This window comes from Acinonyx jubatus, chromosome D1 (assembly GCF_027475565.1).
Source record: "Acinonyx jubatus isolate Ajub_Pintada_27869175 chromosome D1, VMU_Ajub_asm_v1.0, whole genome shotgun sequence".
NCBI classification, from domain to species: domain Eukaryota; kingdom Metazoa; phylum Chordata; class Mammalia; order Carnivora; family Felidae; genus Acinonyx; species Acinonyx jubatus.
The window spans coordinates 16,370,917-16,397,304 of record NC_069390.1 but is presented as its reverse complement, the minus strand read 5'-3'; the positions used below and the strand labels follow the sequence as shown (position 1 = coordinate 16,397,304).

Genomic DNA, 26,388 nt, shown 5'->3' with positions numbered 1-26,388 from the left:
TGTGTTTGAAATAGGCCCACAAGGAGATAGACCTAATTTTAGAAAATTTTATACTGGGCAAAAGCTAGTTAAATTCTCTGCCCTGTTATAGACCATTTGATGAGAATGGATTTTATTTGTTAATTAAAAAATTTTTTTGAAAACTATCTGATTAATAGAAAAATTATAAGAATTTTGCAGTGAATTCTCATATACTTTTCACATACATTCACGCATTGTTCACTCTTTGCCACATTGCTTTACTTATCATACAGTATATATCTATGTGTCATAAACTGTATGATATAATAGTATATGACACCTTCCTTTTTTTTTTTTTTTTGGCTGGGCCCTGAGAAAAGTTACTTGTATTTCTGAAGAACAAGAGGATTGACCAAAGTGTAATTGTATCAAAGCCAGGAAATTTAACATTGATGCAGTACTGTTACCTAGTATATGGTCAGTATTCACATGTTACCAATTGTTTCAATATTGTTTGTTTATTTATTTATTTATTTATTTGATTTTTAAGGAATCTCTACACTCAAGCTCTACATTTGAACTTAAAATCCTGAGATCAAGAGTGACATGCTCTACCGAGTAAGCCAACCAGGTGCCTCTAATAGAAACTTTTTTAAAAGTCCATAATTGGGGCGCCTGGGTGGCTCAGTTGGTTAAGTGCTGACTTTGCTCAGGTCATGATCTCATGGGTTCATGAGTTCAAGCCCCACATCAGGCTCTGTGCTGACAGCTCAGAGCCTGGGACCTGCTTCGGATTCTGTGTGTGTGTGTCTCTCTCTCTGCTCCTCCCTGGCTCATGCTGCCTCTCTCTGTCTCTCAAAAATAATAAACATTTAAAAAATTAAAAATAAAAAAGTCCATAATCAAACATTGCATTTAGTTGTTAAACCTCTTTAATTGCCTTTAGTCTGAAACAGTTCTTGAGCCTTTTTTTTTATTTTTGTCTTTCATAAGATTGACATTTTTGAAGCTACAAGCCCATTATTTTATAAAATGCCTAAGCTCATCTGATTGCTTCTTCATGCTTACATTCAGGTTACATAGTTTTAGCAGGAAAGCCACCTAGGTAATATGTCCTTCATACTACATCACATCAAGAAAAATGTAATGTCAATTTTTCAATTGTTGGTATGTTTCTTTGATCACTTTGTTAAGATTCTGACTGCCAGACTTCTCTGTAACTAACAAGTAATCTGTGGGAAGATTGTGTAAATATTCCATTTGCCAGCAAACTTTCACCCAGTGATTTTTATCATCCACTAGTGATATTTTGGGTCACTTATTCTATAATAGGTGCAAATGGTGATTTTTGTAATTTTGTTATTTATTATACACTTATTACCTGACAATCTACTGTGAAGAAGTATTTAATCTTTACCCATTTCTTATACATCTGCCTTTGAAACCTTTGTTGAGGAAAATGTGAAAATACTTGCTGTAGAAAAAATGACTGGCAAGAAAAGATTGTCTTTGATCTTTCACTGTTAGCTGGAAAAGTAAATATAAAATTGTGAGTTTTAATTTTAGTGCTCCCCAGACCTACATATTCTTGCATGTAAACATGAGTTTAATTTTTAAACATTCTATTATGTTTTTAAGTTTATTTATTTTGAGAGAGGGAGAGCAGGGGAGGAGGAGAGAGAGAATTCCAGGCAGACTCCACACTGTTAACACGGAGCCCGATGCAGGGCTAGAACTCATGAACCCTGAGATCATGATCTGAGCCGAAATCAAGAGTTGGAGGCTCGGGGCGCCTGGGTGGCTCAGTCGGTTAAGCGGCCGACTTCGGCTCAGGTCATGATCTCACAGTCCGTGAGTTTAAGCCCCGCGTCGGGCTCTGTGCTGATGGCTCAGAGCCTGGAGCCTGTTTCGGATTCTGTGTCTCCCTCTCTCTGACCCTCCCCTGTTCATGCTCTGTCTCTCCCTATAAAAATGTTAAAAAAAAAAATTCTTTTTTAAAAATAAAAAGAGTTGGAGGCTTAACTGACTGAGTTACTCAGGTGCCCCGAGATAATTTTTTTTTTTTTTTTAGTATTTATTTATTTGTGAGAGAGATAGTGTGAGTGGTGTTGGGGCACAGAAGGATGGAGACACAGAATCCAAAGCAGGCTCCAGGCTCTGAGCTGTCAGCACAGAGCCTGACATGGGCGGGGCTTGAACTCATGAACCATGAGATAATGACTGAGCTGGAGTTGGATGGTTCACCAACTGAGCCACCCAGATGCCCCCCGAGAGAGAGAATCTTAAGCAGGCTCCATGCTCAGCACAAAGCTCAATGTGGGGCTCCATTCCAGGACCCTGAAATCGACCTGAGCCAAAATCAAGTCAGTTGCTCAAACCAACTGAGCCACCCAGGTGCCCCAGTAATTTATTTTTTTAATTATAGACAAAATATACTATTATCTCTCTCTCTTTTTTAGTTTATTTGAGAGAGAGCACATGCACGTGTTCATGATCGGGGAGAGGCAGAGAGAGAGATGGAGAGAGAATCCCAAGCAGGCTCTGCACTGTCAGTGTGGAGCCCCATGTGGGGCTCAAACTCATGAACCTCGAGATCATGACTTGAACCGAAATCAGGAGTCGGATATTTGACTGAACCACCCCGGGCCATCCCCCCCCCCCCCCCACCATTACTCTTTAGTAGTTTTTAAGGTTAGGGTGCCTGGGTGGCTCAGTCAGTTAAGCATCTGACTTTGGCTCAGGTCATGATCTCGCAGTTTGTGAGTTTGAGTCCCGCAATCAGGCTTGTTGCTGTCAGTACTGAGCCCGCCTCAGATCCTTTGTCCCCCTTTCTCTCTGCCCCTCCCCTGCTCATGCTCTCTCTCTCAAAAATGAATAAACATTTAAAAAATAGTTTTTGAGGTTACTATTTTGTAATTTATATGAATAGAAATAAGCATTATATAAATATGAAAGCAATATTGTTAGTATGTGAGGAGTCATTACTCAAAACAACTGAATTTGGTTAATAATAGTCATCCTTAAAATAAATCAAGGAAGTGTTAACTGTTCAATATTAGATTAGTTCCATATATAAATTGCTTTTCAAAAAAAAGAACTAAAGTTATCAGAATTAGAAGACAAGACACAGACTAGAATAAAATATTTGCAAAAGACACATCTGATGAAAGACTTATTCAAAATACACAAAGAATTTTTAAATCTCAACAATAAGAAAACAACCCTATTAAAAAAATGGACCAAAGACCTTAAGAGACCTCTCATCAAAGATACACAAATGGCAAAGAATTATATGAGAAGATATTTAGCATTGTATGTCATTCGTGAAATGAGATATACATACAAGGTTACCATATAGATTTATTACAGTATTACTGACTGTATTTCCTATGCTGTACTTTTCATCCCTGTGATTTATTTTATAACTGGAAGTTTGTATCTCTTAATTTCTTTTACCTGTTTCACCCATTCCCCTACCCAAAATTAAACATACGCTTACCATATAAAGAATTGAAAACTTGTCCCCAGCAGGACAAGGGTTCTTAGAAGCTTCTCTGGGGAAAATTCAGTGTCCTCAGAGGGCCAAACCTCTATATACTGACACTTGAGGTTTCTTTCAATTGAAAATATTGGGGGGGGGCAGCTTGTTCCTGATGACCCTCTGTGAGCCCCACCAGTTAACCAACCTCACTCATATACCTGAGTTTCTGCTGTCTTTTTGGTGCTTCATGTTCAAGTGTGAATGGGACAGCCAAGGGATCACCAGTCATTAGATGAAAGCCTCCAACATGGCTGCCAGTGTTTTTCAAGCTAAGTGAAGAAGGGGGCTTCGGAGATGGGAGTGGGAGTGCCTCATATGGATCTGATCCTTGAAGTCCAGCATGCTTTTTTTTTTTTAATTTTTTAATGTTTATTTAGTTTTGAGAGGGAGACAGAGACAGAGTGTGAACAGGGGAGAGGCAGAGAGAGAGGGAGACACAGAATCTGAAGAAGGCTCCAGGTTCTGAGCTGTCAGCACAGAGCCAGATGTGGGGCTTGAACTCACGGACCACGAGATCATGACCTGAGCCGAAGTCAGATGCTTAACTGACTGAGCTACTCAGGCGCCCTGAGCATGCTTTTTTTTTTTTTTTTAATGTTTATTTTTGAGAGAGGCCGAGGGGCAGAGAGAATCAGGCTCTGCACTGTCAGCACAGAGCTTTGTTGAGGGCTCGAACTCACAAACCATGAGATCATGACTCAAGTCGAAAGCAAGAATCAAACGCCTAGCTAAATGAGCCACCCAATCACCCTGAAGTCCAGCATGTTTTCTGATTCATGGTTTCAAAACAATTAATGTCCGGTCCTGTAAAATTAGAGAGGAAGGGCAGTTCTGCCCTGAGTGGGGTTATGAAAGGAGTGTAGGGCTCAGAGTAGGGTCTGACTGCTTCTTCTGTGGGCTCTTAAGATAATCCTCCTGTTTTCAGCCCCATCTGCCATTCTACGTTGAGAGAGTTCTGGTACCTCTCATTCCTTAACCTTTCTTGGGTTCTTTGGTTCAGATGAACTTGCTTTGTTTTGGATTTGCCCTGTGGCTGGCTTGGAATATCAGCTCTGCACTCCTCACTCATGTGTTTCTTCTGCTTTCCATCTTCCAGAACTGTGATGCTGTCATCTCCATGCCTGATATCTCCATGCCACATCTTCTGTGTGTATGCTTTTTAAGCACCCCCCTCCCCCATTCTTTGTTGTTTTGTTTTAGGAGTGAGCAGAAGTAAACATAAGCATGGAAACCTTTATACTTAACCAGTCTGCTTACTTTTTTCCCCAGTGTTTTGTTGATAGCTTTCATTTGTTATTTCCTATAAAAGGAAACATTTATTTACAACCTTTGTAGTTCTGTGTTTTTAACTAGAGATTGGGAAAATAGTTGAGATAAATGTTTATCTGCCTATTTAAGTAGAACAGTTTTTTTTTTAATTAAAATTAGCATTTGTTTGAAAGTAAAAGATCTAGAGAACCTGCCTATCGGATTAAGTGTGCTTTTCCCTTAGTTGATTATATATTTTGCACTGGAGCAGTGATAAAGAATCTTCTGTCTAGTATTTGGAGGTTGATGATTACCTACATCCATTACATAACAATGGGAGAATTAATTTAATGGCATATTTTCTTTTGTTGCTGTTGTGTTGAAATACGAGTAATATAAAATTTACCACCTTAACCATTTTTAAGTGTACAGTTCAGTGGTATTAAATAAATACTTGCACATTGTTATGTAGCCATCCCCACCGTCCAGCCCCATATCTCTTCATCTTGTAAAACTGAAACTCTATACTTGTTAAACACTAACTTCCTGTTCTCTCCTCCTCTCCAGCTCCTGACAACCACTATTACACTTTCTGACCATGATTTTGACCACTCTAAGTGCCTCATAAAAGTGCTATCCTACAGCATTTGTCCTTTTGTGACTGGCTTATTTCACTTAATGTCCTCAAAGTTCATCCATGTTGTAGCATGTGTCAGAATTTCCTTCCTTTTTTTTTTTAACGTTTATTTATTTTTGAGAGAGAGAGAGAGAGAGAAAATACAAGAGGGGGAGGGGCAGAGAGAGAGGGAGACACAGAATCTGAAGCAGGCTCCAGGCTCTAAGCTGTCGTCACAGAGCCCGATGCAGGGCTTGAACCCATGGACTGTGAGATCATGACCTGAACCGAAGTTGGACACTCAACCAACTGAGCCACCCAGGCACCCCAGAATTTCCTTCCTTTTTAAGGCTGAATAATATTCCATGGCATATATACACCACACATTCTGATTTATTATATTTTTGGTACTTGTTTAAAAACAATTTATTATGGTATAAGTCTCTACCTGTTCTAAACACTTTGGGAACCTCAAAGACTTATTTGTTGTTATGAATTTCTATTAATGAAAATGATGTGCAGAGACTGTTGCTAAATTGAAATTGCTATTCAAGGCCCGGTAAATAATTTTTTGTTATTTCTTAAATGTTTTAAATCTTGAACAAAGGCCTTAACTGAGGTTATTTCTCAGGAAGGCAAAGCTGTAAGTGGTGAGTCTGGGGAAAATAGGTGTTGATTAAGCTTGATGGGAAGCAGTAATTGTTGGAGGATTATGATGTGTAAATATATTTTTGACCTAGTTAAGTCATTTTGTAAAAGGTGACACTTGATAAATTTAATCAAATTTATGTTGGTGGGAACCACATAGAATTTTTTGTAAATATCCGAAATTATATACAGTAATTAGGTTATGTCCCTAGGGCGAAAAATTTAATAAAGAGGTAAGGAGCTCTAATTAACTTACATATTCAGCATATTATCAGGAAAGGGATAAGAAATTTAAAAGTCTGCAGCAGAGTTTGCAATGTAATTGAGAGATGAGAATGCTAATTGGTAAAATGGCCTTGACTTGAACTAAGTGATAACATAAAAGCCCTACTTTGCCTCAGTCCTCTAGCAGCTGATGTACTGCCTTAAAACCCACCCTATCAGAGGGCCTCCACCCTTAATGTATTTTGGCAGTTATAACTGTTGGTGACAATAACTAACTTGAGCCATGGTTGGCAGTGTCTTAAAAGAAAGTCGAATACATACATTGTCAAGTGAGAAGGTTCTCTTGGTTCTTGGTGGTCGAATTCCAACTTGCTTGTCCCTGAGGGAGAGAAAGATACATGGACCTCATACTGGGATGATACCAGTTAGCCATCCAACATGATTTTAATTTCGCAAAATTGTCTCCTTTTAGGAGAGGCAGTATGTTGATATCTTGATGCTTCTCTTTCCATCTACTTAGCAATTTTATTTTTCAAATAATTGGATTTGTGGTATATAAGCAGTCTCTTGTAACTGAAGTTGTTCTCAAAACTTCGACTGAACTAACAAAATTAGTTTTCTGAGCATGTACATACAAGGACTAGACATTGGTTCTGGATCACCATTTATTTGGTAGTTTTAGCGACCGAGGTCTTTCCTAAATGTGCCAGTAAGCCTCTGATCACCGTTTCAAAATCACTTCACCTGTTTTTCCTGCTGACTTTGCTTGGGGAATCTTGAAGGTCAGACTGAGGAGTTTGTCAAAATTTCTGGAGCATAGGAGCAATATAATGACATCATGCTTAGACTAGTCTTTTAGCAGTTTGCCTGAGGTTTACAGTGTAACCTAGAACATGTTGGGGAGGAAAAGTTTTCCTATACACTCTTACATTTAGTACTTGGGGGCCTGCAACTTAAACTGACACAAGACTAATTAGCAACCATAGGGGTGCTCAGCGATGAATAACCCAGATGGCTAGAATTTGGGACTTATATACCTAACTGAATAAGAGAAAGGTGCCTAGGAGAAGAGGCTTTTATGGGAAGAGCAAAAAAGGTTTTTTCGAAAAAACAAATGAGTTTTTAGGAGAAGAAATGGGTGATAAGAAAGTTTGTGATGATGTTTGTTTAGGTAGGTGCAAATGGTCTTTCCCTTTTCTTCATGACCATGAAACTTCCCCCAGAGAGAGGATTTATGGTAGGTCTACTCCTGATCTCTCTCTTGGGAATAGATGCCAACCTGAAATGGGAATTTATGGCTGTCCTCATTTCTCAGAAGTTTCTGCTTTTAGTCAGATAAGGGAAGCCCGAGAAGGTTTCTTTCTACATCTGTTGAATCTCAAATGTCTTCAGCTAAAAATAAACTTTTTGCCAAAGTGGTTTATTTTGGGATGGCATATCCTGATCCTCTTCAAATGGAGAGTAACTAACCAAGTGAGTCTCTTCCAGATAAAAAATGAGACCTGGATTAAGGTGGTATCTTTGGAAATGAAAGAGTAGCAAATATAAAGGAGTTTGCAGAAACAAGAGCTTGAAGGATTTAGTAACTGGCTAGTATTAGTAAAGGGCAGAAAAAAGGACAGAATTCAATTGTAGGTCTCTTTTTAATGTTTGTTCCAAATTTCCCCTTTGTATTCCTTGGAACACTCAAGGAATTTTGCAAAAAGTAAGACGTAAGGTAGACTTTGTGTTACATTCCTGTTGTAGCCTGTGAACTAACTGTGTGATAGACAAGGCCTGAGGGAACAACAAACTCTGATGCCTGTGAGATAGATAACTTTTTCCCCAGTCGAGATCTCACCCTTTTGGCTCAGTAACTAACTCTAGCTACATAATCCTTTTAGTGTTACAGTGGTACAAAAAGTCTCAAGAGTCATTGTGCTATTATGTTTGCATTGGTTGAAGTTCTGGTGGTGGGAACACAGTTCCCCACTTCAGTATAAAATAAGGGCAGTGCAATCCTCCAGGACTATTCTTATCTCAGATCTGTTGCTGGGTTGCTTCAGGGCTGTAAGCAGTTTAGCCCTTTAAAAGTTTTTTGGTTTTGTTTTTTTTAATTTTTACCATAACATTTGTTTGTGTTATTTTTAACCACAATTAGGAAGGTCTGAAGGTGGGTGGTATGTTTTAAATGCTGTCAGACATACAAATGGTAGTCTCCAAAAGGTAAGTCCCTTATAATTTGCATCACTTTAGGCTTTAACCTGTCCTTGTTCCCAGTGGACTCTCCTGTGGCTTCTGAGTCCGGGGATTGTTTCTTCTCAGGTATTTTATTTCTCCTTCATTGGTTTCTTCCCCCCACCCCACATAAATTTGCTCAGATAGCCCTGTGCTACAGAGAAAATCCTTTCAACAACACCTTGAGGTCTTTTTCTGTACAACTTCTCAGAAGCCAGTTGAATCACCACCACTCTAAGAACCAATCCTCTCAAAGGTTATTAGCAACATGCCACCAAGTCCAGTGCCCTTTTTCTCACCTCAAGAATAAAGGAAATCAGAATGTGTCACTCCAAAATATGTCTCTTCGATATAAAAATTATTTTGACAGATCAAAATTAAGGCAATTAAGCAGCAAATGGAGGAGAACCTTTCTTTACCTTCTGCTTTTCTGCCTAAAGGTGAGATATAAATTCTTTTCCTGGAGGCAGACTCTTATCAGCTCAGAGAAGGTACCAGTGGAATCTGCCAACACCCCTTACTCCATTAGTTTCCTCCCATATATTTATACCTTCCTACAGTTTGCCACCCTTGGAAGAACTGCTTTCCTTTGTCCCATCATTTCTCTAGAAATTTACCATTCTTTGTTGAAGATCCTATATAAGCAACAGTTCTAAGCCACCATATTGAATTATCTTTCTCTTGAGGTTTCTCTTGTGAGATGTGCACTGCAGGTGTTGATAAATTGTTTTTTTCCTCTTATTAATCTGTCTTTTTGTTAAAGAGGCCCAGCTGAAAACCTACGATGGGTAGAGGTAAAGTTTTGCCTCTTTTATATTATTTGGCCATCGCTTCAATTTTGAAACTTATTTCCTCTCGATTTCAGTAATAACAGCTCAGAAGTCTTTTTGCCTCCTATTTCTCCGATTAGTTCTTGCATTTCTCTTTATGGTTCTTTTGTGCCAATATTTTCTGGTGGCCTTTGTTTTTTTGGGTTTTTTTTTTTTTCTGTTATCTTCCATGGTAATTTTATGTACTGCTATAGTTTTTAAACTATTCCTTCTTTTTGGAGAATGTCTACTTCTTCTACTTCTCCCTTCCTACTTTAACCTCAGTCTTAGTCTTTTCATAAGTTACAAATTGGGCATTTTCAGATAGATCTTCTGGTGTTACTAATTCAATCTATTATATAGTCTGAGCTGATTGGCTAAGACTAAAAATAATGATCCTCAACCCCAAACTTATACTACAAGAAAAATTAATTTATGATGGATCATGAATCTAAACATGAAATGTAAACAATAACATTTTTAGAAGAAAATGTAGAAGATTTTCATGAGTTTGAGATCAGCAAAATTTTTCAACAGAGCACAAAGGAGTGCTGAAAAGAGTTGAGAAATTGGACTTAAAAAGTTTAAGAACCTCTTTTAATCACTTTCAAAGACTCCATAAGAGGATACCACTCAGCAATAAAAAGGGATAAGCTATGAACGTGGAACACAACATGGGTAAACCTCCAAATAATTATGCTAAGTGAAAGAAGCCAAAGAGTACATGCTGTGTGATCTAATTTGTATAAAACTCTAGAAAACACAGATAGGGGTCTATAGTGATAGAAAGCGTGGCAGCGATTGCCTAGGGATGGGGCATTGAGGAGGGGCCGGAAGGAGGCATTACAAAGGAATATGAGGAAAACTTAGGGATAGAGATGTTCACTATTTTGTGGCAGTGGTTTTACAGTTACAAATATATGTCAAAACTTACCATGTCTTACACTTCCAGATATTGTTTATTGCCAGTTATACCTCAGTAAGGCTGCTTTTAATGTAGAAATAAAGAAACGCCACAGATTAAGAACAGGTGAAGGCCATTTAATCAGAGCTTGTCATGGCAGGGGAGTTAGCCACCATCACTTGCACTGGCAGAGACTCACAGGCAGGTAGACCAGTGGAAAAAAGTGGAAAAAAGACAAAGCTTCAGGTATGTCCTGGTTTGGGGTTATTGGCATAGGAACACTGTAGGCAGCCTAACCACAAGTTGGGGCTTGGTTAGGGATGTGGTCGGTTAGGGATGCATATTTGGCCTTCCTAAGTTGGAAGCAGGGACAGAAATTGGGGAAGCTGTCAGTTATTAACCAGGTATCGACTGGGGCTTTTTACAGGGGTTATTCTTCGGCTTCCTGGACTACTTGCTAGAGATAGTCTGCCTTCCTTGACTGGTTACTGTAGGTAGTAGGTTGGCTTCTTGCACTAGGTGGCGGAGATATCAGTTTGGCTTCCTTCCTGGGCTGGTTTCTGCAGGTTGTCAGTCAGAGCTCTGTTTTTATATATGTAGTCTGGCCTTTGTCTGTTAGCATATTCAGATTCTCATGAAAAAGATGTCATAAGAAAGGCAAACCACAAACTGGGAGGAGATATTTACAGTATATATTCAACAAAGTATTTATATCTACTATATATATTTTAGAAACTTCTACAATTCAGTAAGAAAAAGATAACCTAATTTTTTAAATAGGCAAAAGGCTTGAACTAGTACTTCATTAAAGAGGATTTCCAAATGGCTAGTAAACATGAAAAGGTGCTAGTAGGGAAAATTCAGTGGTCATTTAATCACTAATCATTAATCATTTAATACAGATTAAATGAGATACTACCACACCCTTACCAGGATGGCTAAAATTAAAGAATTAGTAGTACCAAGTATTATAGTAGTATAGATGTGGAGCAGCTGGAACTCTCATACACTGCTGGTGAGAGTGTACCTTGGTACAGATTCTAGAAAACTGTCGGTGTCTGTTTAAGTTTATGGGGGTGCCTGGGTGGCTCAGTCGGTTGAATGACTTCAACTCAGGTAATCATCTCCAGTTCATGGGTTTGAGCCCCGCCTCAGGCCTGTTGCATTGTTGCATGCTGTTGCATGCAGGGCCTGCTTTATGCAGGCCTCTGTCCCCCACTCTCTCTGCCCCTCCCCGCTTGCGTTCTCTTTCTCTCTCTCTCTCTCTCTCTCTCTCTCAAAGGTAAACATTTAAAAAAACACTAAATAGGGGCGCCTGGGTAGCTCAGTCGGTTAAGCGTCCGACTTCAGCTCAGGTCATGATCTTGCGGTCTGTGAGTTCAAGCCCCGCGTCGGGCTCTGTGCTGACAGCTCAGAGCCTGGAGCCTGTTTCCGATTCTGTGTCTCCCTCTCTCTCTGACCCTCCCCCATTCATGCTCTGTCTCTCTCTGTCTCAAAAATAAATGTTAAAAAAAAAAATTAAAAAAAACACCAAACACTAAATATGTATACTCTGTGACCCAACATTAACACTCCTGGGTTTCTATCTGATGGCAGTGAGTGTTTACATCCACCAAAAGACTTGTGTAAAAATCTTGCTAAAAACAGGAAGCAACCCAAATGTTTATCAGCCTGGAATTTATAGTTTATGGTATATTCAAGAAGTGGAATGCAACATAGCAGTGAAAAAAGAATAAAGTGCTACATACAACATTATAAACGAATCTCACAGGCATGATTTGAATAAAGGAAGCTACCCACAAAAGAGTTAATATTGTTTGATTCCATTTATATAAATGGAACAATTTGTCAAAATAGATAAGACTGATCTATGATGATAGAGGTAAGCATAATGGTCCCTTTTTGGTGAGTTTATTGACTGAGAGGACACAAAGGAGCCCTCTGGAGTATTGGAAATGTTCTATAACTTGATCTGACTTGTGGTTATATGCATGTATATATACAAAATTATGTATTATGTGTTGAAATAGAAATGAAAACAAAATGTTTTTTGAGCTGTATACCCAAGATTTGTGCATTTCACTACATGTAAGTTATACCTCATCTTTATTTTTATATTTTTTTGTAATTTCAAGTTTTTATTTAAATTCCAGTTAGTTCACATAGAATGTAATATAGCTTCAGGAGTAGAATTTAGTGATTCATCACTTACATGTAACTTCCAGTGCTCATCACTACAAACGCCCTCCTTAATCCCCGTCACCCATTTAACCCATCTCCCCACCCAGCTCCCACCATCAACCCTAAGTTTGTTCTCCATAGTTAAGAGTCTGTTTTATGGCTTGCCTCTTTCTTTTCGTCCCTATGTTCATCTGTTTCATTTCTTAAATTCCACATATTAGTGAAATCATATGATGTTTGTCTTTCTCTGATTTATTTCACTTAACATAAAACACTGTAGCTCCATCCATGTCGCTGCAAATGTCAAGATTCAGTCTTTTTTATGTCTGAGTAATATTCCACTGTATGTATATACCACATCTTCTTTATCCATTCATCAGTCGATGGACATCCATAGTTTGGCTATTGTTGATAATGCAACTATAAATATGGGGATTCATGTATCCCTTTGAATCAGTATTTTTGTGTCCTTTGGGTAAATACCCAGTAGTGCAATTGCTGGATCATAGGGTAATTCTATTTTTAACTTTTGAGGAACCTCTATACTGTTTTCCAGAGTGTCTACACCAGTTTGCATTCCCACCAACAGCGTAAGAGGTTTTCCCCTTCTCTGCATTCTCACCAACATCTCTTATTTCCTGTTGTTAATTTTAGTCAGTCTGACAGGTGTGAGGTGGTATCTTGTCATGGTTTTGATTTGTATTTCCCTGATAAGTGAGGTTGGGCATTTTCTTTTTTTTTTTCTTTTTTTTCTTTTTTTTAACGTTTATTTATTTTTGAGACAGGGAGAGAGAGCATGAACAGGGGAGGGTCAGAGAGAGGGAGACACAGAATCCGAAACAGGCTCCAGGCTCTGAGCGGTCAGCACAGAGCCCGACGCAGGGCTCGAACTCACGGACCGAGAGATCATGACCTGAGCCGAAGTCGGCCGCTTAACTGACTGAGCTACCCAGGTGCCCCAAGGTTGGGCATTTTCTCATGTGTCTGTTAACCACCTGCATGTCTTCTTTGGAAAAATGTCTATTCATGTCTTCTGCCCATTTCTTCACTGGATTATTTGTTTTTGGGGTGTTGAATTTGATAAGTTGTTTATAGATTTTGAATACTAACCCTTTGTCAGATATATCATTTGCAAATATCTTCTCCCATTCCGAAGGTTCCCTTTTAGTTTTGTTGAGTGTTTCCTTTGCTGTGTAGAAGCTTTTTATCTTGATGAAGTCCCAGTAGTTCATGTTTGCTTTTGTTTCCCTTGCCTTTACTGATGTGTCTAGTGAGAAATTGCTCTGGCCAGAGTCCAAGAGGTTACTTCCTGTATTCTCCTCTAGGATTTTGATAGTTTCCTGTCTCACATGTAAGTCTTTCATCCATTTTGAATTTAATTTTGTGTACAGTATTATACCTCAATTTAAAATTTTTCCTGTTTCACCTTTCTTCTTTTGTTTATATTTTTCCTTGAAACTAGCTCTCCTGCTGGCTTCCTTGCTTATTGTTAACTGAAACCAGTTAAATTTTTTGTAGTCAGTCCTTAAATCCTGCCAGCTCTTCCTTTAAAGTATCTCCATCCATACTATTTGAAACCATGTCTGTAGTAGAGTTTTAGCCATGACCACAAGCCTTCATTATTACCAGGGAATTAACGGTTTCCCTGCTTTTCATACTCAAACCTTTTCTACAATATGCCAGCAAAGCTATCTTTCTAAAGCACCATTCAGAGGATGCTAGCACCCTCACTATGTTAATTCCTTCCCTCATAAGTCTTGAGGAGGCTACCATTTCTGGTGTACTAGGTGCACATCAGGCTCTAGCATTGCATTCAGGATTCTCATGATCTGGCCCCAGCCAGCCATACTGCTTCCCTATCCATACACAATTCTTTGGAAAACTGGAATACTTAATCGTTCCAAATCCATTTTGTTCTCTGTCGCTGATAGTCTTCGTTCAAGTTCTTCTCTCCCTAAATGCTTTTTTCCTCATCCCAGCCCCATCTCAAACAATTTCAGCCTGAGGGGGCTATGGTGTGCCCCATGAAATCCAAGAACCCCATGAAATTATATCCAAACATTTCTATATATGTGCATTTTTATGGAGAAAGGCTTGTTTTCAGATTATCAGAAGGGGTCCATAAACCCCCAAAAGTTCAACTGATTTAGTGGCCCTTTGAAGGAATATAAATGATCTCATTTTGTTTTAACAAAGTTTTTATCTCGTTAAAATTTAGTCCTCTGGGCGTCTGGGTGACTCAGTGGGTTAAGTGTACAACTCTTGATTTCAGCTTAGGTCATGATCTCTCAGTTCATAAGATCAAGCCCCTCGTCAGGCTCTGTGCTGACAGTATGGAGCCTGCTTGGGGTTCTCTCTCTCCCTCTCTCTCCCTCTCTTTCTCAGCACCCCCCCAAAATAAACATTAAAAAAAAAATTTTTTTTAATGTTTATTATTGAGAGACCAAGAGAGACAGAGCACACGCGTGGAGGGGCAGAGAGTGGAGGAGACATAGAATCTGAAGCAGCTCCAGGCTCTGAGCTGTCAGCACAGAGCCCGACGCGGGGCTCAAACCGACAAACCACAGAGCATGACCTGAGCCGAAGTCAGATGCCAACTGACTGAGCCACCCAGGAGCCCCAAACATTTTTTTAATATTAAAAAAAAAAAGGCAAAAAAAAACAGTCTTCATGGGGCATCTGGGTGGCTCAGTCAGTTGAACATCTGACTCTTGATTTCAGCCCAGCTCATGATCCCAGGGTCATGGGATTGAGGTCCGTGTTGGATTCCACACTGAGCATGGAACCTGCTTAAAATTCTCTCTCTCCCTTCCTTTTTCCCTCCCTCCCTCTCTCTCTTTTTCTCTCTTCCCCTCCCCGCCCCTCTCCCCTCCTCTCCTTCTCTAAAAATTAAAAATATATTTAATAAATTAAATAAACATCTTCAGTATGCTGGGTACTAGAACTTTTTTTAATCAATAAGTTATATTTCAAGCTTAAAGTTTCAGATGCAGGTAAAATGGCTTGTCTTATTCATTGTGTAGGTCTCTAGATTTATTTCTTTGTGTGGAATTTATTTTCCTCACAAGATAGTATCTTAATACTTTTTACTTTGGTATCTTAGGGGTAGATTTTTTTTCCCCCTCCCACATGATTGTTTGCACAGCTAGACAATACCATCTCTGTATGCTTTGAATTTAAAAGATATTAGTCACATTTTTCAACACTTTTTTTTTCTGTTTTAGATTCCTATAGGCAATGGAAACTGATCTCAATTCCCAGGACAGAAAGGACCTGGACAAGTTTATTAAATTTTTTGCCCTCAAGGTAATATGTCTATTCTCTTGAGCTCAGAACTGTTAGAAATAACTTCCGTGCTTCTCCCTTTTTGGAAATATAGAATAACAGCTTGCAGCTTGCCCATTTTAAGGGATACTTCTGTCTGTTGTAAACCAAACTGTGAAGTTTGGGGGCGGTACTGGGGGTGTAACTAAAAAGTAACTTCCAATTTTCCACAGCTACTTGTTCAAAAAAAATTTTTTTTTGTAAGGCTGTTTGCAGAAATGTCAAACTATTATGCCAGGTTATTGGCACAGTATGTTCCCTTGGGTTGGGAACAAAGACTGTGGACTGGAATGGACATTATTTTGGGCATCTTTCCCAAACCGTCAACTAACTCTGAAATGTCTAACTTCCATTTATTATTTCCTTCTGGATAAATGAGGAATTAAAACTGAATTTTGAATGCTTTAGAAGTTATATTTTCCTAAATCTAAAAATCATTTCCACCTTTATCGCTTCTTCTCACGATTACCATGTAAAAAAACAATCCATGCTGTAGATTCTGGTTGTAAAATTAGTTGGGAGACTTTTGCCATATGGGCCAAATGATATGAATAATTGTGGAATCCTTGGTTTAAATCTACTATGATTACATAAGTGTACGGCAGTGAATATTTAAACCTATGGTTGGACTTGTTTCTTTATGAAAGTCAGAGACACCATGTGCAAATTTCCTTCTGCCATGTGAGAATATTATAGATCCCAAGCCTTGAACTAAAATTCCTCTAGTTGGTTGACGTTATGCCCTCAAGAATATTTGCAGTATTAGTTTTGTATAGTGTTTTTTCTATCTGTCCTTGAATTTTAAAATCCTACCCTTTTCCTACAGTATAGTTATGGTCATTGGCATCTTTTTAACCCTGCATTCAGAGGATGTGAACCCTGATTGTGAGCCAAATCGATTTAAGACTCTTTATCTTTGATTTGGTTGTTTGTTTGCTTTTTTTCAGACTGTCCAAGTGATTGTCCAGGCTCGACTTGGTGAGAAGATTTGTACTCGTTCATCTTCATCCCCGACGGGTTCAGACTGGGTAAAATTCCCGTTTTTTGTTAAGGGATATACTATGGTGTCTGTTACAAGGAATCCTAATGCAGTAGGAATGAATACTATCTATAGTATTACTAAATCATAACATTAAAACAGTAATTCCATTTGATCCATTCACTAGGTCAGATGTTAGTCCTAGGTTTGTTTGGTTCTCGGCTTTCTGCTGCAGTAGGTGAAAAGCTTAGACTTCAGAGAACAAAAATATCTTGTTAACTAATCTTTGTAATAAGTCATTAGCTCTCTCAACCTGAGTTTTAGGGCTTTGATGTAGGATGTCTCTTCTTGGCAAGAGAGAAATGAATGAATGGCTTCAATCACTCAAAGCAATGCATGCATTACCCAACATAACCATCTTACTGCTTTATGTTTCCATAATGTTTTTTGTGAGTGTTTCACACAGTCTCTTTTGTTTTCTAGTTCAATTTAGCAATCAAAGATATCCCAGAGGTTACACATGAAGCAAAAAAGGCCCTGGCAGGACAGCTGCCTGCCGTTGGGAGATCGATGTGTGTGGAGATCTCACTCAAGACTTCTGAGGTAAGGTTATGACCAGGGTGGTGTTTTCACTTGGCACCAGAGGTCTTCACATTCCAGTTTCAACTCAGCCTCATTCCTGCCCCTTCTCTCTCTGAACTTAGCATTCTCTGAGGAGGTCATGCTTTTTTTACTTATTCTCCCAAACACTTGGAGTAGGCTCTTTGTCCTTCATATATATCCTCTATAGATGAAATGTTTTTACTTATCCTTTAAGACTCACATGCTCTTGAAAATCCCCCCAATTCTTGGGGGAGAGATAACTACTTTTTTTAGACTTCCTATGTGTTTTATTTACATTGATCCTAAAGTATAACTTGATGTATTGTGATTTTTCTAGTTTTTTTTTCCTGGTGTGTTGTGATTTTACCTTATTTCACACCAGGATCAAGGCAGATATTGTTACTAGTATGTTTATTCATCTATTTCCACTATAAGATTGTGAAGCTGCATGGTATAATAAAAGGCAATTGGAGTTTAGAGCTACACAGACACAAGTTCAGATCCTAGCTGAGTGACTTTGGCCAAATTACTTAACTCCATCCCCACCAACACCACCAAACTAACATGACACTTCATAGTCTTACAAGACTATGTTATTTTATTTATTTATTTATTTATTTATTTATTTATTTATTTATTTATTTATATTTTGAGAGAGAGAGCGTATGTGCATGTGCATGGGGTAGGGGCAGAGAGAAAGGGAGAGAGAGGATCCCAAGCAGGCTCCATGCTATCAGTGCAGAGTCCAATGAGGGCTCGACCCCACTAACTGTTAGATCATGACTTGAGGCGAAATCAAGAGCAGATGCCTAACCGACTGAGCTACCCAGGTGCCCCTATTTTCTCACTTAATATTTATTTATAAAGTGCCTAACATAAAGTAGGTGATCATTACATGTTCCTGTTCATACTTTACAAACACTTTTATTCTTGAGGTCAGTGGTTATACCACATCTTATTTATCTTTGTAGTTCTTCAAATTGTTTTTTTTTAATGTTTATTTATTTATTTTTAAGAGAGACAGACAGAATGTGAGTGGGGGAGGGGCAGAGAGTGAGGGAGACACAGAACCTGAAGCAGGCTCTAGGCTCCAAGCTGTCAGCACAAAGCCTGATGTGGGGCCTGAACCCATGAACCGTGAGATCATGATCTGAGCTGAAGTCGGACACTTAACTGACTGAGCCACCCAGGTACCCCTTAAATTCTTTTTGAAATGAAGCAGGATGTAACTAAATCATCTCTTACGTATGCCTAGCACAGTGCCTGGGATGGCCCATAGTAGCCTCTCCATGAATTTTGTTGAATGAATGATGTTAATACTTATTCCATGGAAACTTTAGCACCCCACAAAAACAAAACTTCCTATTCTTCGTTGAATTGCCAGTTTGTACTATGAATTATTTTCCTTAGTGATCCATAGTGAGTCCTAAAGGAATCTCTAGAAGAATTATTTTCCTTTCCCGGGTACAATCTGAGTATAAAATGTTCTGATCATCCTAGACAAACTGCATCAACTTGTTTTGGATACTTCCGACTAGTTAGCCATCCCTTGATTTTGGGGAGCAGGGGAATTCAAAATTTATCGTGTCATTTAAAAATGACAGTATGATGAAAAGGATATATTAAGGGTACATATTTCAGTTTGATCTAGAACAAGTTCGCTATTCCACAAACTAACCTAAGCTTACTCCCAAACCTAAAAGAATAGCTCTCTTCCAGTTGATTGGTAATAAGGTTACTTGTCTTCAAAAGTGTGTGACTATTCTTCTCACTGAGTGGCACACAAGAGTGTTACAGGGTTGAGGGATTCTGGCTTTAGTCTGTTTTTCTTTCCCACCCACTAGGCTAAGTCTGTTCAGAGTACCAGAGAAAGACTGAACAGTTTGGCTGAAGACATTACACAGCTAAAAAGATTTTTAAGCAAGCAGCTTGTTAAGGTATTCCTTAACTGTGGGTGTCACCTAAAAATATCCCCTGTAGAATTGGAGGGAAAGGCTGTCTCCATCATTTGAAGTATTGGCCTTTCTGAAGAGCAATTTGGATATACATAACAAAAGTCTTAGAAGCATAAATACTCTTGGGGCACCTGGGTGGCTTAGTTGGTTGAGTGTCCAACTCTTGATTTTGGCTTGTATCATGATCTCACAGTTCAGGGATCAAACCCTGCATCAGGCTGTACACTGGTAACAAGAAGCCTACTTGGGATTCTCTCTCTCTTTCTCTCTGCTCCTCCCCTGCTCACCCTCCCTCTCTCAAAATAAGTAAACATTAAAAACAAAAAAAAGAATACTCTTTAACAGCGCTAATTCTGAAAATTTGCCTTAAGAAACTAATACAGGGTGAGGACAAAGTTTTAGTCTCAAGGATATTTATCACAGTTTTGTCTGTAATAGTAAAAAATTAGAAATAACTTATATGTCCACGTACAGGGGGACTGATTTGATAAAATGATGGTCATATGGTGGAATACTATGCAGCCATTAAAAATGGTGTGGAACTTTTAATTATAGGGACATTTCATGTTACATTTATTAATAAAAATAGCATATATAGTATAATCTCACATTATTTTTTTAAGTTTATTTGTTTAAGTAATTTCTACACCCAAGATCAAGAGCTACATGCTCTTCCAACTGAGCCAGCCAGGAGCCCCTCACATCATTTATTAAAGTAGCTGATTAGATTATAAATTGATTTTTTTTTTTTTGCTTTATTTATATTTTCCACATTTTTATAGTGACTGTATAGTGCTTTGTAATAAGAGTAAATAATTTAAAAAAAACAAATAAAACTGAAATATCTTTCAATTGTCCCATCCACAGGGTGATTCCATGGAGCTAGAAATTTGGTGTCTTGAAATGAATGAAAAGTAAGTACTCTGTTTTAGGGTCCGTGGTTGCGGTAGCTGAGAATAAAACAGATGACATCATGTGAAAAGCAGGGCTTTGTTATCAGTTGTGGAGGGTGTTCTTCCCACTTAACAAAGCCAATAGCTCTTTGCTACAGTTTGCCTCATGCTTGGCTTCCAGCCCAGGCACAGAGATGACCTTCAGAGGGAGGTCAGTCCAGCCAGACTCAGACACCACAGGGAAAGGAGCAGAGCAAAGGCTCAAAAAGATTTGTTGTTTTCCCAGAGTACAGCTAGTTCTCTGATTAAATCCCTTGCGAACTCTTGTAACATGACTGCTCTGTTTTGTCTTTTTTTCTGTGTGGCAGATTTCCCTTCCCTACTCCTTTTTTACACCCTGTGTTGGTCATGGATTGGAAATGCCTGTTATTTTCCTTTTCCATTTTCTTCTTTCAAGGAAGATCAGCTTGCTTCCTGCCTGAAGCTTTAGTTTTCTAGAACAGTATATAGGAAAATTGAGGAAATAGCAACACATCAAAAGAAAAATCTTAATAAGTATGTGGGGTGTGGGCATTATTTTTCTTTCTTAAATAGAAAGCAGTTGACAGGTTATAGTCCAAAATTTCAATACCAAACACACTTTTCTCCAGATTCCTATTAGATGTATAGAGGTAGATAGCTCATAAGATAGCATATTGAAATTGTTTGTACCTTCAATAGTATAATTGCAGTGTTGAATTACTTTTTTTAAGTCTGTAGCTTTATTTCTTAGATAACTGCTTCAAATCGAGAAAGAAATACAGTAGGTGCCTTTTGAGGTCTATCTGCCTAGTTCTAGAGTATGAGAAAGTAAAAACTTTTGCTTACATCAATAATCTGTTGATAAACTGATAGAACTCTAATTGCACTTTTAGTTCAGAACATATTTTAATGATAAATTTCATCTTACACAGTTCCCATGCTTAATTTGCAATTGTCTTTGTTGACTGTAATCTTCTGTGAAAGGTGTATTTGGACTGCAAAGCAGGTTATATTCTGTCAGAATTTATAAATAATACTAGCAGGTTAATCTCAGTCACTAGACAGAACATAACTAACACCTCTGTGTCTGTGCATTTCTTGGTTTTATGTTAGTTGAATAGGTGAATGCTGATAGTGTCTGTGTGTTTCTCAGGTGTGATAAAGAGATTAAAGTTTCCTACACGGTGTACAACAGACTGTCACTGCTGCTGAAGTCCCTCCTTGCCATAACTAGGGTCACACCGGCTTACAGACTCTCCAGAAAACAGGGGCATGAATATGTCATATTGTACAGGTAAACAACGTAGCTGCTCACTTTCTCGATTCACTCATTAGCTTTGTCACTTTGCATATTGTCTGACCAGCATATGGGTATTCTGTGATTAATTTTGAATAGGTGGTTTCTTGGATAGTTGATGCTGTAGCTTTACTATGATTATCTATCCCTCCTCTTTTGTGAAGCTCCGTTTTCTGAAGCTACCAGGTTCTTGGCCCTTTTGTCTGTGCACAGTCATGAGTCCCGTGGAGTAGATTTTGCGGTTCTACTGATGCACATCTCAAAGCTGAAAAAGGAGCTTAAGACTTTAAAACAGGCTATCCTGGGAAGATTCCACAGCCTTCTACATTTCGGAATTAAATTAAATTTTGTCTAACAGCCTGCCAATTCAATTTGGTTTTTTTCAATTTGTTTTTAATTAGTTGTCTGTGGATATAAAGAACTCATCAATAGTTCTGAGAGTATTTCCCTTGGTAGTTCACCTCAACACATATTTATTGAGTGCCTTTTTAATGCAAGCATTGTGCTAGGCCCAAGGAAGAACTATACAGATGCCCTGCCCTATAGGTGTTTCTAATCTAATGGGGAAACAACTTTTCAATAAAAAGCAAGATTGGAAAACTACATAGCAGTATCAGGAAAAAAGTACTAGGAGAACACAAGGAGGGAAAGTTTGTTCCAGGTGGGAGAAACCAGACAGGCTTCCTGGAGAAAGTGGCATTCAAGCTAGACCTTGAAGCAGAGAGAATTGCAGCTGGTAGAACTGAGAGAGAATGATCATTCCAGGTAAGGAGTGCAAAAGATAGCAAGGCATAGAAGTGGGGGATGGGATCTGAGCTGTGCTCAGGTTGTCAGATGGACCTGAGTGGTGGTAAACGGATAAGTAGGAAAGTGTGAGAGCAGAGCATGGAAAGCCAGGAGTTCCCAAATCACCCAAGATTCTTTTGGCATATTAGTAATGAGCCATTTGTAAGCCTTTGGCTTATATGTATAGAGCTGATTGTGAGGAGAAATTAGTATAGCAGGATGGAAGGACTAAGGATTAGAGACTTAACTAGTTACGTTGAAACAATTTACTACCTGAGAATAGTTATCAAGTCATTCTGTAATTTTCTTAGCAGTAATCTAGCAATCTTACATCTAGCAATCTAGCATCTTAAAGATGTTAATGTTTTAACATCTTTAAAATATTTTTGTTGTCTTCTCTGTAGTCTTCCCAAGTTTCAGGTTGAGTATTCCATTTGAAAATTACTGGACTTTTAGTCAAATATAACAGATCACTTTCTAACTCTTACGATAAGCCCTCTTCACTTTGGTTCTTTTGTAAGTAGCCATACTACACTACCAGTTACCAGCTTAGTTAACTAGGACTCCTAGTCCTTTTCATTACCAGTGTTTAAAGTCTTCCTTTAGTCTGTGTCTCTGCAGTAATACAGTATTTATTGCTTACAGTTTATCATTTATGAGTGCGTTTGGATACTGATAACTATAGTTTAAACCATAGAGAAATGGGTGGTCTCAGATGTAGAATTGTCTATTTTTTTCTCCCTTTTTATACTGTTTTTAACAGGGTAGGGGCACCTGGGTGGCTCAGTCAGTTAAGTGTCCAATTTCAGCTCAGGTCATGATCTCACTGTCCATGAGTTTGAGCTCCGCATCAGGCTCTGCTGACAGCTCAGAGCCTGGAGTTGCTTCAGATTCTGTGTCTCCCTCTCTCTCTGCCCCTCCTCTGCTCGTGCTCTGTCTCTCTCTCAAAAATAAATAAACATAAAAAGAATTAAAAAAAAAAACACAGGGTGACAGTATAGTCTTATATCATTAAAGAATAATAGCCTTCTCTTTATTTTAAGCTATATTATCATTTTTTCCCTGGCCCTACAGATTTGATCATGTCAGTGTAGAATTACATCATTATAAGAATTCATTCTGAATTTGTTGTTCATCAAGACTGAATTAAAATAAATTATTGTCTACTATCTGTTTAAAAAAAATTTTTGCTCAGCATCTGAATGGTATAAAGAATATAGCCAAGGGGCATCTGGGTGGCTCAGTCAGTTAAGCATCTGACTGGTGATATCAGCTCAGGTTGTGATCTTGAGGTTGTGAGATTGAGCCCCACCCCACGTCAGGCTCTGTGCTGTGCTGAGTGTGGAGTGGAACCTGCTTGTGATTCTCTCTTCCCCGTGCGTGTGTGTATGTGTGTGTGCGTGTGTGTACACGCATGTGTGTGTACATGCGTGCTCTCTCTCTCTCAAAAATAAATAAACATTAAAAAATAATAGGGGGGGCGCCTGGGTGGCTCAGTCGGTTGAATGTCCCGACTTCAGCTCAGGTCACAATCTCACAGTTCGTGGGTTTGAGCCCCGCGTTGGGCTCTGGGCTGACAGCTCAGAGCCTGGAGCCTGCTTCAGATTCTGTGTCTCTCTCTCTCTCTGCTCCTCCCCTACTCATGCTCTGTCTCTCTCTGCCTCTCAAAAATAAAGAAACATAATAAAAAAAAAAATTAAAAAAAAAGAAAGAAAAAAATAATAGGGGCGGTGGCTCAGTTGGTGCCTCTCTGCCCTCCCCCCAATAAATAAACATTAAAAAATATATAGTCAAGAAAAAGGTTAGATAATTAGGTTACTTAGAACACTGTACCCAATATTCAGATGGGTATTGAGGTGTTTTGGGGGTGTGTGTGTGTATGTGTGTGTGTGGTTTTTTTTAGGGTTTGTTTTGTCTTGTTTTCTTTTGTTTTGTTTTGTTTTTGAGAGAGCCAGAACACAGGCAGGGAGGGGCTAAGGGAGAGGGAGAGAAAGAATTCCAAGCAGCCTCCATGCCCAGCGGGGGAGCTGACATAGGGCGTGACCCCACAACAGTGAGCTCGTGACCTGAGCCAAAATCAAGAATCAGATGCTTAACTGACTGAACCACCCAGGTGACCCCAAATGGGTACTGAATATTTTTTTATTAGAAGGTTACTAGCAAAATATGTTTGCAGCATTCCATTGACATCATTCCTGTATTACTTAATGGCAGGAATCAGCAAACTGTGGGCAGCAGACCATCTGTTTGTTTTTATAGATAAAGTTATTTTATTATTTTTTTTAAGTTTTTTTTTTTTTAATCTCTACAAAAGACTCAATATGGGGCTCGAACTCATGACCCCAAGATTCACCTGAGCCAGCCAGGTACTGCAAAATAAAAGTTATTTTAGAACCCAGCCACCCCTTTCATTTGTGTATTATCAGTGGCTACTTTTGCAGGACAACAGCAAAGCTGAGTAGTCTGCTTCAGACTATATGGCCCACAAGCCTAAAATATATGATCCTTTTAACGAAAGTTTGCTGACCCCTGTTTTATGGTATCTGTCACTTTGGTGCATGTATTGCAGTATTTATATACATTTCTTTTCTCCCATTCCAGATTATAATTTGTGAGCCCTAGGCTTCAGATTTATCCTGAATCTCATCCCTACGTTCTCCTTATCTCATGCCTAACACCTAACCATAGGGCTTTATACATTGTTAGAGCTTAGCGTTTAATTGAACAAACTGCCATGTCTGTGTTTAATTGTTAACATTACTTGAAAAATATAATGTTATGTAGTATAGTTTGTAATGTTTTATAGCTCAGACTTTTAGCTAATATAGATAGGCCTTCCCAGGGCAATTCAAAGAAAGGTTCTGCTGTGCTTCTATCTTTATATTTTCAGAATAGTCTTATGTAATTATTCTACAGTGGAAAAGATTTCCTAATTTTTTTAAGTTTATTTATTTTTGAGAGAGAGAGAGATTGTGTGAGCTGGGGAAGGGCAGAGTGAAAGGAAGACAGAAGATCTGAAGCACTGACAATACAGAGCCCAGTGCGAGGCCTGGACTACCAACCATGAGATCACGGCCTGAGCTGAAATCAAGGGTCGGACACTTAACCGACTGAGGCACCCAGGCACCCCATGGTGTTCTAGTGTGTTCACTTTGGAATGACTTGTGACAAGCATGGAGAACTCCCATTAATTGAAGACCACTCTTGAAAATCTGGTACCTTCTATTGCATATTTGAAAGTTGCTAAGAAAGGAGATCTTCAGTGTTCTCATCACAAGGAAAAAAGCTTCTGTCTGTATGGTGATGGATATTAACTAGACTTACTGTGATAATTTGTAATGTAACTAAATATTTAATCATTATATTTACATCTGATACTAATATAATTTTGTATGTTGAACATACCTAAAAAAAAAAAAAAAAAAGTCTAGTACTTTCTAATAGTAGTTCCAGATCTATTTGCCAACCTTATTTCTATAGTATTTATTTCCCAGTAGTTATACTTTAAAAATACATGGCAGGAAGGGAGCCTGGGTGGCTCAGTTGGTTAAGCATCCGACTTCAGCTCAGGTCATGATCTCACATCTGTGAGTGAGATCTCGGCTCATGCTCTGTCACTCTCTCAAAAATAAAATAAACACTTTAAAATTAAAAAAAAATTTTTTTTTAATCTTTATTTATTTTTGAGAGAGAGACAGCGTGTGAGCAGGGGAGGAGCAGAGAGAGAGGGAGACACAGAATACAAAGCAGGCTCCAGGCTCTGAGCGCTTAGCTCAGAGCCTGATGCGGGGCTCGAACTCACGAACGGTGAGATCATGACCCTAGTGGAAGTCAGACACTCAACCGACTGAGCCACCCAGGCGCCCCAACACTTTAAAATTTTTTAAAAAGTACATTGCAGGAACAGGAAGAAGAAACTGAAATTGCAGACTCAATTTATTATTTTCCTCATTTCTTTTTTTTAAATATTTATTTATTTTTGAGAGAGAGACAGAGCACAAGCAGGAGAGGGGGCAGAGAGAGACGGAGACAGAGAATCTGAAGAAGGATCCAAGCTCTGAGCTGTCAGCACAGAGCCCAACACAGGGCTTGAACCCACGAGCGGAGCTGTGAGATCATGACCTGAGCTGAAGTCAAATGCTTAACTGACTGAGACACCCAGGCGCCCCTATTTTTCTCA

The 26,388-nt window shown here is 38.8% G+C and overlaps 1 protein-coding gene across 10 annotated transcripts in view; it reads left to right on the top strand.

Annotated features, from left to right (window-relative positions):
- The window catches only part of ATG13 (autophagy related 13), a 53,334-nt gene that overhangs the window by 11,739 nt on the left and 15,207 nt on the right, over positions 1-26,388 (top strand). For all 10 annotated transcript variants that reach the window (XM_015075675.3, XM_053203241.1, XM_015075677.3 and 7 more), the window contains 5 exons: positions 15,575-15,656; positions 16,622-16,702; positions 17,137-17,256; positions 20,079-20,125; positions 21,279-21,419. In XM_015075675.3, the coding sequence (XP_014931161.1) occupies positions 15,588-15,656; positions 16,622-16,702; positions 17,137-17,256; positions 20,079-20,125; positions 21,279-21,419 (458 nt within the window). In that variant the 5' untranslated portion in view covers positions 15,575-15,587. The remainder of the gene's footprint in view (positions 1-15,574; positions 15,657-16,621; positions 16,703-17,136; positions 17,257-20,078; positions 20,126-21,278; positions 21,420-26,388) is intronic.